Below are 12,215 nucleotides of genomic sequence, written 5' to 3'. Positions count from 1 at the left end.
TTTTATTGATCGTTGCACTGTATGTATTAGAGACCTGGAAAACCTGAGTGAGGCAAGTAAAGGTTAATGGAAACACCCAGCAGCACCATATCTCTTAAAACACAGTAAACACTTCCTGCTCATACAGATAAGAATTAATAAACCCTCTATCTCTTAATAGGTCCCCTGGCTTTCCCAGCACTGTTACAGGTCTTTAGATTATCTTTGTAAATAATGAGAACTTCAGCTGCTGTAGTCAAAGGCTCCCTCCTTTTACTTGTCTGGAATCCTACATCACTTCTATTTTGATCAACTTTCACAGCTTGACTAAGATCTACAGCAGGTCTGACCTTCTAATGATAGGCCCCTGGCTAAGGCCTCAGCAGGACTCTGATGTAATCTCTCCCTCTTTATCCGTAAAAATGACAAGAGCATCCACATTGTATGATTGGAAAGTAGATACGCCGTCTTGCTCGAAGTTTGATTGAAAGGACTCTACATTCTTCTCACAGCTTCTTCGGATGCTGACAAGATTGGATATAGAAGAACGCATTTTGTTCCGCTTCGGTAAATACAACCAAGTTACATCAAGGACAAACTTTAGTGTGACAATTTCTCTATTTTTGTTAGCACCATCGTGCTGCCATTCGACAGAGGAGGTGAGGCACAGAAACGCAGTCACACAGGGAACCTTCTATGTGCTACCGTGTCTTGATCATCTGCTGGAGCGGGAATCTGCGGTAAACAACTGCAGACCCGCAGAGCTTTTAACTCCCAGTGTGGTGCTCCCAAACATGGATCAGAAGACTTTTGTGTCTCAGCAGTTTATTTCCACATTGCAAAGAAAAACTCAAGAGTCGATATTTATAACTTGGATTTGATTTAGTTACAGTGGTGCACAAGAAATGTGATCGGCAGAGCTGTGGAAGCATCACTTAAATGTCACTTTGCAATTCATAAAGCAGAAATAAAGCTGTATTTAAAGGTAACATTTCTGTACTGACAGCTTAAAAAGGAAACTGCGACTGCAGGAAATAGCCCTGTGAACACTTATCTTTGTAATTACTATTATTCAAGTGTTGTAATGTGCCCTTGTCGAAATGACATATAGGAAGTGAGACATCAAAACAGTGGAGTAAAAGTAAAGACCTTCTCCTTGGGTGTTCTTTAGCACTCCTCAAAATGACAACTGCACTTTGTAATATTGGTTAAACTGCTGCCAAATAACTGAACTGCAAACTTCACATTATCAATCACTGAGAAATTTAGAGCAGGGTTGTGTATAGGAGATTGCCACATTGCATGATTTGTGGCTCTTGCAAAATGCATAATATGATCTCTCAATACTCCCTCTCTAAAGCGACAATCTACTGTGCTGTGTTTTTGAGAACATTTATTTTGCTGAAAGAGTGAAGGATATCTAATTGTTTTCACAGTGGCATACCTGGGAAGAAATGTGGGACCATTATCCTGTCAGCCGAGGAGCTAGGGAACTGCAGAGTAAGTCTAAAAAGTTTGAATTGCTATAACATTGGTGTGATCTGCTCTTAATGTGCATTTAATGGTAAATGTTTAGCAATGATGTAGTTTGAATTGGTTGCTTTGACAGACCTATTAGAGTTTAATTGCACATATTCACAGAAGCTGATAGATTTCTGCATGTTTCTGTAAATTTGTTACAACACTGAGAGGAAATGGTGCATGGAGTCTCAGTCATATAGTGCATGTTTAGCAACGACCTCATGCCTGCTAAAGTGAGGCGGGTTGTTTAATAGGCTTTACTTCCATAAAATATATTGCATCATAACTATCCTCATTACAGCAGCAGTATAAGATACACTGTATGTCACTGTGCAACTGTGTTTGTCATTTAGAAATAGTGTACATAGTGAAAATGCCATGAGTTTGAACAGTCATTTAATGAGCTCCCCTTCATTCCAATCAGTGAACCCGGCATTTCCTCCCATGTGTGTTGTGTTAATCCATGAGTCTGCATTAATAACCTGTGTCCACTAAAGCCCATTGGCTTTCTCTCCACACTGCTAAATGAAGATAGTGAATAATCACATTACACTGCCTCCACTGGAGCAGGAGCAAGACTTATTGACCAGAACAACCCTCCTCCCTCAGAGGGCTATAAAGCAAGCCATTGAGCTGCAACTATTGTGCAAATGTTTTATTGCATCCTAATGCATGTAAGCATCTGATGATTAAGCTTTACAACTTTCAGAGCATGTTTAGTGAAAAGCACCTGGTTAAACAAAAGTTGTATTTTTTACTGAGTGCGTTTTTTATTCCCTGAATTTTAATCAGCAGTTGCCGATTATAGGGTGACAGCAAGCCATGCTGATAATAAAACTGCCATGTTAACCATTACTGATTTGGTCCTTGCTGGATTGAAGTGTCAGCACTCACAGTCATTGAAGGGCTGCTGTGAGTCATCAGGTGCATTGGATCTGCAATGATAGGAGTAAGCATTATCACTGCAAAGCACTAGTTCAAGAAGCACTTTGTAATATATATGCAAATGATCGTTACAGGTAGAAATGACCATTTACTTTGCCCCAGACTCGATTAGAGAGACACAGACTGAGCGGGTCACTTCAGACATGTCCTGTTTACATATTATCTGACCCTGAATATTAAAATGCCTCAGATGAGAGTACAGAACAGAAAACTGAGAGAAAAAGGCATGTTATTGCTGTCTAACAGTCTGAAGACCCTGCTGTCAGAACAAGTCCCCCACCTGTGAATTAAAGCATTTTGGATTTGCTAGCATCCATCTGGACAGTGTTTATTCTCTAATCCACCTGTGACCAATAAATGGAGGCAGCAGAGTTGCTACTTCGCCTGAGGTAAACACTGCAACTCTTGTTTGGGGAAACTGAAATCAGGAGAGAGGGAATCGATGGAGGGAAGTTCTGCAGGGACTGTTAGCTGAGAGGCAGGCTGGCTCTCACCTTGGTGAAGGATTTGCCAGGTATCATTAGACAGAGCAACAACCTCTGCATGGATCAAAGGCTTCCTCTTGGCTGTCGTTATCTCTGGCACAGAGGACATGCTGAGCAGCGGTGTGCTCTCTCTCTGATCCACCTTGCAGTCCAGCCACAACTTTGGATGATTTAAATCTAGGTAAACCACACAGCACCGTTAATATGACAGCAGTTTACCACGGAGAGTTTTCCTATTTGCTCAGATTATAGCCTTTTGCTCCTACAACCACCAATAAGACCTGTTACTGTTGGTATTTTATTTTGTTTCAGTTTATCGCTGTGATCTGAGAACGCAGTGTAGCGTTGTCACCATATTTATCAAACCATTTCCTTTTTTGTGCTTCTTTAAAATGTTCCTCACATTGACAAAAAGTCCTTCACCTAAGGCTCACAAAATGGATGGAGTGTTACGTGAGGCATACAAATGATTTGGGCTCCATATTATCCTCTGGCTCTGAATCCATTTGGTTCTGCACAACAGTGTGCCACCCTGAGGATGTCATAAGCTTATGTAACCAGTGCTCAAGTATTGTCTGCATTGCCTCGTGTTCCTTTGAAAGACCTACAGTCCCACTTTCTAACAGTGACAGTAAGAATTCCTCTGCCACTTACCCCATGCAGTGATATCTTGGCAGAGCAGAGAAACGGAAAGGATGCACACACCACACTCAGTATTCCCCTGCTGCTCTTAAACCTTGGTGGCTGGAATGAGTGCTCTGCCTTTTTTACCCACTTAATGAGAGAACACTGCAAGTCACCGAAGTGGGTATGTGTTATCTGTGCCTAATGAAGGCTTAAGCCACCACGTTGCAATGATAGTGTAATTGTAGAGGCTGTGTCGGGCTAAGGAGGACAGTTTTAAGGCGCTGCTATTTTATCAGGGCTTGGTTAACTGACCTAAGCAAACTCCCTAACATAATATGATGTTTTTTTTCTTTTAAAACCACAAAATGAGCCACAGTGGGAGGCTGGGAAATTAGGTGTTGTTGTGAAAAGCTGTCAGGGGAGAGCTTAACACACTTCAGGTATAAACTGCACAGTAGAAAGCTATACAATTAGCCTGAAATGTATCTCAGTACACAAATTAGAAAAATCTTTCCTTTATAAATATCTTTGCTAACCACATTGTAGAATTAGCAGAAACACAGATGATAAGAGACAATGACAAGAGGGAATGCATTAAGAGTCTCTATACAACAATCCTGCTTTATTGAGCCTCTACTGACTGTTGCAATCAGCTTTGAATATTGTCAATTCAGAAGAAAATTTTAATTAGAAACAGCAGTCATTATAAAATAACTCTATTTCAAGGGAGCAATCTGAGAGTTGTTTCAGCATACTGTATATTTATTCCTCAGATAAATAAATGCTCTGTGTCTTGTTTGTGTCTGAGACGTAAAGTGATGTGATGGGTCGGTGAGAGGCTGGTCAAAGGCAGAGTGCACAACACTGATTTGGGTCAGAGCAATCGATAGAGGCCCTGGCCAGCACAACGCTGATTCAGATCTAATAGCTGCCCTTCCAAACCCCAAGACCTGGGAGACGAACAGAAGAACAGCTTCTCTTTTTGGAGGCTCTGAACGTCTTTTGGTGTCCCAACTGGCTACTTATGATATGCTGATTGAAGACTGCACTTGCATAAGCAGTGCGATGCAGGGCGAAAGGGCTTCACCAAAGTTTCACAGCGTTCATGCAGCACTGAGGTAAAGGCTGCCAATAATGAAGCACAATTTGAAGAGTTTCTTCCGATGCAGAGTTTTACCTGTCCACTCTTTGCCCTCTATGCAGCCTCATTGTTATACTATGCAGACTAATACCTTGACCACAGGGAAAATATCTGGAACAAAGAGCATTATGGGGGGTGTTCATTGTCCTTGTAATGGCAGCACACATTGAAATGCTGCCTAAATGAGTATAATTATGGTAATACCAGCCTTTGTAATGTATCATTAGCCGCACTCACACCCTCCACATCCTTTTTGTACACAGCCTCCCCTCCTCCCCTCTGATGGAGGGTTTTAGAATCCATTTCTGCTCCTCTGTATGGTCCCTTGTACTGTCACTACGAGTATATTCAGCACAACAAGGTATTTTCAATTTTAATATCCCTTAGCCCATCCACCGCTGTTATGCAGGAGTTACATAATAAAGAAATGCATTTTCAGTTTTTGGGAGCCAGTGGCTTGTTTCACCCTGCTCTTATTAGGATTCACTCAGCACTTTGCCTTTATTTGGTGCTTCAGTGCTTTTATATCTTGGCAAACAGCATGTATAAACAAACAACAGAAGGCAAACAGAGGCAGGAGCATGGATTCACAATGTCCTCTGCTTTTTTTGTCTTTTCATTTGTCTTCTTTTTGGTTTTTTTCCCCCTCTGTCTGTAGGATTATGCCACCATGCAATTCTGTGCCAACAAACTGGATAAAAAGGACTTTTTTGGAAAGTCAGACCCCTTCATGGTCTTCTACAGAAGCAATGAGGATGGCACGTAAGTTTATCTGCTGCTTCTGCTCTTTCATTCAAGCTTTTCAAAGACAAAGGCGGAGACGTGGACATCAAAGATGAAGGCATCCAAGGTCGAGAGCATTAGATTGAGATCCCTTGAACTCAGCAGCATAAAGATAAATTATTGCATACATGGCTCGCAAAGCCAAGCATGTTGTGAAGATTCTACTGTAGGGCTTTTTCTCTGAAGACGTGTTTAGTATTTTAAATCCCTGTGAACCTGCGTCTTCAGGTTCACCATCTGCCACAAGACTGAAGTGGTGAAGAACACGCTGAACCCTGTGTGGCAGCCCTTCTCCATCCCTGTCAGAGCGCTCTGCAATGGCGACTATGACAGGTAGGATGATGTACAATAAATTGTTCTGCACACCCACACTGACACTTACTCTGATAGTGTGATTTTTCTCTGGAAAGCAAAGCCATGCAGAGTTTCAATATGTGGTGTATATTTTTTCAGAATGGGTTTGGTGCATCAAACTTGGACACCATTGATTTTTTTTCACTGTTATTTCATCTTCTGCAGACATGCTCCTATCTCTACCTTTATGCCACCCTGCCTGAATGTTTATTGATTTGCCCACAACCAGCAGAAGCATTTCAAAGCATTCTAAGTGTTTCCAGAGGCATCTCCTATCTTATCTAAATCAAGCAAAAGGCTTGCAGGAAACCTGAGGAGCAAGAAGAGTTGTAGCAAAAAGTAAAAAAAAAGGTGAAAAAAGTAGTCAAAGCAGGAAGAATAGCTGTACCTGCTGTTCTGGAGATATTGAGAAGCCTCGCTATATGTGTGTGTGTGTGTGTGTGTGTGTGTGTGTTTAGACCCAGATAGCAATGTGAGTGTGTAAGAGTTGTCAAAGAACATGTCAAAGCTTGCCCTCTCCTCCACGCTGGGTGTCAGCGAAGGTTCTTCACTTCGATCCCATCTCTGCTCACCTGCATGGAGAAGCTAATTGGGTCAGCCAGATGGAGAGGAAGCTTGAAAGACGCTTGACTCCCTTTGAGGATTTTGATGGCAAGAGGAATTTATGCCAATTTAGGGTCCCCTGACGATTCGCCCAAGATATCTGAAGTTTGCTGTACTGTGTTTTTCTACTAGCTCTTTTCGAAGATTTACACAGCAGAGCCACTGCCGTTTCTTATTTTTTGGATTAACCACTTCTCAGCATATCAAATTTTAAATTATGTTTGAATTATAAACGCTTTTTAATAATTTCAGCTGGCCTGGATATGACCCACAGTATTGGCAGTGATTCTGAGACTGTGAATTTCTTTGACTCAGGCATCTGTCAAAAACACAGCCTCTTTCTTCTTTATGCATTATGCGGATTTGATTGAGCCACAGGGCTTTTGCTTTTGTTCTTAAATGTTTTTGGGTCGAGTCAATTAAATTTATATAGGCCACAATTTTCCTCAAGGGGCTTCACTAACTCTGCAGTACACAAACCGCTCTCTCCTCAGAGCTGTGACTCAAGTCAGGGAAAAATTAAAGGAAGCTTGAGAAGAGTAACACAGGTGAGACAAACGTACTGTAGATTTATGTGCACTAAAAAGACAGAATTAAAAGCGGTGAAGTCACAGTGAGAAAAACAGATTATAAATATATGATAGATAGTTGCAGACATGTGAAGTATAGGAATTTGGACCTGTAAACCTTACACCAAACGTATGTACAAAACTCAAAGACACCATTCAAAGTCTGAAGAGACAAGAGGCTGAGTCTCTCAAGAGATGAAGATCAAGATGAGGGGTGTTCATTTCTGTGAGTCACTGATCTGAACGGGTTACTGATGTTAACGTTAAAGATCTGAGTGTGCTGCATTGGTAAAAAAAAGTCATACAAACCAGTTTATGGGTGGGTTTCAATATTTTGATCTTGTTGATGAGGTTTTACTTTGCTATTTCTGCAAACTGTGCTTGGCATCTTTGCTGGCTGATTGGGTAGCGTTGCTTAGCTCACGGCTTGAGAACAGCAACGCCTGTGAATGGCTCCACCTCAGCCATCAAGTCATGTGCACTTAACATGAAGGATGGAACATTTTTCCAAAAGTCTGCTCAATCTGTACGCTTTGTAGAAAAGTGATTGGGTACATCAGCTGCAAGACATATTTCACCTGATGAGACCCCACGACCAAACCTATGATTCAATGCCTGCATTAAAAAGCAGCACGAGCAGCCCCCAGTATTTAACTTTTTCCAGCCACAATTTTGAGAAGTCTGGGATTTTCAAAACATCTACAGTTGGTTTTATTACTATGGTTTTAGACATTATGGCTTTGTGACATGGTTTATCCACTAAATCTGAGTTACAAGATACCAAGCAGACAGCATTGAACCAACTGTGAAAGAGAGGATTCTCAAATTAATAGCTTAGTTAAATAATCTATGCCTACATATCATGTTCAATCCATTCTTGAGAAACACAGAAGCAGTGAGAGAAGCAATGTCTTCAACTGCTGTCAGTGCAATTTTAACACAACGGCATTTTTCTTCTGTCTAACGCTCTGTCATACACTTTTTGTTCAATCTAACAAAACAAACTTAGTTGCCAGCACAGCTTTGCAAAGCCAATGACGGTAGATGTAAAGAAAAGTCAAGATTCCTGTGTTAGATATAACAGGTTTTCATATTTCTCCTGTAAACTACGTGTCATGGTAAGACACCTGAGCATGGGTGTGTGATGAAGACTTCAGTTTATTGATTGTTACTTTAGTTTGTACAGTTAATTTAGTCTCGTGTCTCTTGGAAAAGTAATTAACAAAAAGACAGATTGTTTCTCAGTTATATTTAGTAAAAACTCATTTAGGATTTAATTATCAAATTGCATCAAACTGAACCAAACCCAGTCTTATTGAACCAAACTGAACTGCACTGAATCATATTTCATTTTAATGAATCATCCTTGAATCATACCCAGCAAGGTTCAAATCGACTCGCATCGTCTTGTTATGGAGAGATTTATACCCTTAATCAAGACAAAACATCCGAAAGGAAATTGAGAGACAAAGTTAACTCAGAAAATCCTCATGTTTCATTCTTTATATTTACTCTGTGCCCATGTTTTACAGCTAAATCTAACAATCGTGTTCACTCTGTCTCCTCAGGCTCGTCTTTTGGCCACATGTGAATCTGTAAATCTCTTGTAATTATTTGGCTTTAACAGAGATCAGGAGGTGATATCTCTCCCAGTTCAATCTAACATGCAGTGTGTGCAGGAAGCAAGACAAAATTGTTCTGGGATCTAATTCTCTCTATCTCCACCAGGGGATTTAATGTGTCTCAGTGCTGCTCATGACTCCGAACACTAGTTGTGAGAAAATGACATTAGAGAAAATTGATGTTGACTGACACATCACTGGGGAGTCAACTGCCACACTGGCCCTGAGTGTCAAAACATATTTGTTTTTATATTTTCTGGCGTTTTAGAGTACCAGGATGATTTGAATGTTCTCTCACTCCTACACTGAGCATCTGAATATTTAACTGGGTTGTTTGTTTTCTCAGTATGAAGAGAAAACTGCTGGTTTCAGGGCAGATTCGCAGTTCATTTCTCGCTTAATCAATGTCTGCACAACACAGATTGTTTGTAAGGAGGTGAAATACATTCAGTGCAGACAGAATGAGTTCAGGTCAGGATACCAGGATCCCTCCATCACCTTGCCTCCTCCTAGACCCTCTGACAGATGATTGACAGCTGCTGACAGGGGGGAAGCCACTGATCTTTCAATCAGATCAAGAAGAAAAGACAAAGCACTTTGCTCTTGCTCTCACAGTGAATTCTCTCAGGCATGTTTATTTGGTTTCTCGCCTTCTTATTTCTGGAGCTTACAAAATACGTTCCATCTCAAGAGGTTGGTTTTCTATCTTTGGCGTATGCGGGGGAAATATTTTTCCCCAACTGTTGGCAAATCTATAAACCTTCTCTCTCTTCTGTGAGAAATAGAAACGTAGTGTTAAACAGTTCAATAAAATCCTTGATGACAAAGCCTTTTGAATGCTGATTGGTTGCAAGCACAGTTAAATTATTTGTATTTGTTTTAATAAAATAACTGACTCATCCAAGTGTTTGATACACTCCAGCTTCAAAGATGTTACTCAATTGTTTCATTTATTGGATCCTCAGAAGGTTGTTTTCCAAAGTTGCATCCAAAGCAAACTGATCAGTTCAGACTTCACGTACACCAAATGAGCTTTGATAACTTGTGTTAATTGTGTTTTTTAAACGGTCTCTGTCAACTCTTTGTAGTTCCTCACATGTTTTATTGCACTCCCACAAACACTTGTCTCTTTTTTTTACAGGACAATCAAGGTGGAGGTCTATGACTGGGACAGAGATGGAAGGTAACGAATGCCCCCACAGAAAGTTTTACTACTTTCCTTATTCATGTCATTTTATAAATGTATTAAATGCCTTGCCCTCTGTCCATGAGTTTTTTTAAATGTAATCACTCCATAATTTACATTTTCATCAACACATTATCCATCATTTGTACTTGCTTGTATTCATTAATAAAAAGACTCCATCTGTACCTCAGTAGCTGCGGTTTAATTCCTCCTGCTTCTTTCATCTCCCACCTCTCAGGGTTGCACCTGCGGTGACTGAATGAGAAGTGTATGATGCAATTTCTGTCTCTTTTCTTCAGCCACGATTTCATTGGAGAATTCACAACCAGCTACAAAGAGCTGTGTCGAGGTCAGAGCCAGCTGAACGTCTATGAGGTTAGTGGAGATGAAAATGGTCTTTCCTGGTATCTGGCCCGGTGGTTTTTCCTTGGAGCAAAGGATCTTAGAAAAAAACCCACACATTTTGAAGATTCACATTTTTATTTGTCTAATAGCTTAACTATTTTCAAGATCACAACACTGTGCCTATATTTAGTCTTCAAAAAAGTTATTCTAAATCTTTTTAAGCAGAGTTATTTACCTTCACATCCTCTTTGATCTATTTAAAGTAGAACTAGATTAAATGTGAACATAACCTCCTTTGTGTCAAACTGCCTCAGTTTTCTATGAAATTACATTTTAAACCAAACCGATTACATCTGGTAAAACCATACATCCTAGTTTCATCGCAAGTGGTCTACTCTACCATGACTGTGGTTGCATTAACTTTCATCTCTGAATGTGCAGACAGTGACCACATGTGATCGGATCTCCCTTTCTTACTCTAAATGCAAACAAACATTTATCAATAATCTTTTTTAGCCTCAAAACCATAAACTGAAGAAAGACTGATGCAGATTCACAGGAGACATAAGCTGCATTCACACATAGACAGAACCCCAAAGAACTTTAAAAAGTCTCGGGCTGAGTTTGCGAACACTAACAGCAAAAATTTTCATCTCGACTTCACCCAGAAGGCGGGGTCCTGTCAGCCCTCTAGTAAAAACCCTGAATAAGTCAGGGTAAGTTTAACAGGAAATACTTTGGGATTTTCACTTCTAGCGTTTGGCTGAGGATATGATGATGTTCATACCAAGTGACCTATGTAAACCTGGTAGAACAACACCAAAAAGGATGAATGAAGTATTAAAGATTAAAAAGAGATTTATTTCAACATGAGTACAGTGAAAACAGCATCCCTCTTCATAGTGTCATCATAGTGCACTGTGTTGCTTCATCCACCATCATGTTTCAAATATTACACCGCAGTTTGCTTTTGATGTCATGTCCTGCCTCTCGAGATCAATCTCCCACCCCAACCTCCTCTGTCTGGTATGGAAGACATCATGCTGTGAGGGGCATGTAGGAATGAGAAACTCTGGGAAATTTTGTGAAAGAGGCTATAGGGAGTGAGAAGGTGTTCTAATGTGGACAAGCAAAAGAGAGGGAGGGAGTGGCTTTATGTGGACCGAAGTGAGGATGTGATTTTAAACGTTTTTCAAAGATAAGTCTTACTCTACAGTTCTGTCATTGACTCAGTTGCAACTGGGGATGTCGGTTTACAACAGCACACAGAAAGATGTATCTGCATTTTACATTAATTTCCCCTCAATAAAACATTTTTATTCACACTGCACTGCATCTTAATAATAAGAACTACTTGTATGCTGCACTTCAAACATGTCCAGAAGCTGTCTTGCCTTCCTTACTGTACACCCTGCCAAAGGAATGTGCCCAAATTCAACCCAGACCATCTTCAAATACTGAGTGATCAGATCTGGACACATCCCCAATACATTGTGGGTGTGTCACACCTGTTCTAATTGCTGCCCACTTCTGATCAGATGTGATTGGAGTTAAGAGAAGCACCTTTGAAACAAATTGAGATTCCTGCTAAAAAACAAAGAGGAACCAAAGCTTCATTTCTAGGTTCCAAAGTGAGAAACTTGGAGGATTTCTAAGAGCAAATCTGTGTGCCTTTGTTCTCTGCAAAGTGTAATAGTGGACTGCTGCTTCTGGGGCCAAAGTTGTGGCTATTTGTGGTTAACAGCTAGTTTCCCCTGCCCCTCCAAACCCCACACGACATAAGCCATCTGAGAGGTTAAGTGTTGCAGCAGACTGCTTGAGGAGGGTGTTTTCAGTGTGTGGAATACAAATAAGAACACTGCAGAAGTGTGCTGATTAGAGTTCTTTTCGGATGGTCCTTGGGGGGTCAGATTGGGGATTACAGTAAGGATCTGGGAGGCTTTCTCTTTGCCCCTGCTCATTAAAACACTTGCCATGTTACATTAGCTACTGAATTAGTCATGGAGGTGACTTAAGGAAAGAACAGGGCCACTGAGGAGGGAGAGAAGGAGAGGA

At 40.7% G+C, this 12,215-nt stretch overlaps 1 protein-coding gene across 2 annotated transcripts in view; it reads left to right on the top strand.

Annotated features, from left to right (window-relative positions):
- cpne5a (copine Va) overlaps nt 1–12,215 on the top strand; it is an 83,208-nt gene that overhangs the window by 37,248 nt on the left and 33,745 nt on the right. For both annotated transcript variants that reach the window (XM_034696721.1, XM_034696720.1), the window contains 5 exons: nt 1,416–1,479; nt 5,357–5,460; nt 5,710–5,814; nt 9,771–9,812; nt 10,115–10,190. In XM_034696721.1, the coding sequence (XP_034552612.1) occupies nt 1,416–1,479; nt 5,357–5,460; nt 5,710–5,814; nt 9,771–9,812; nt 10,115–10,190 (391 nt within the window). The remainder of the gene's footprint in view (nt 1–1,415; nt 1,480–5,356; nt 5,461–5,709; nt 5,815–9,770; nt 9,813–10,114; nt 10,191–12,215) is intronic.

This window comes from Notolabrus celidotus, chromosome 11 (genome assembly GCF_009762535.1).
Source record: "Notolabrus celidotus isolate fNotCel1 chromosome 11, fNotCel1.pri, whole genome shotgun sequence".
Classification (NCBI taxonomy): Eukaryota; Metazoa; Chordata; class Actinopteri; order Labriformes; family Labridae; genus Notolabrus; species Notolabrus celidotus.
This window is presented reverse-complemented; position numbering and strand designations above follow the sequence as displayed.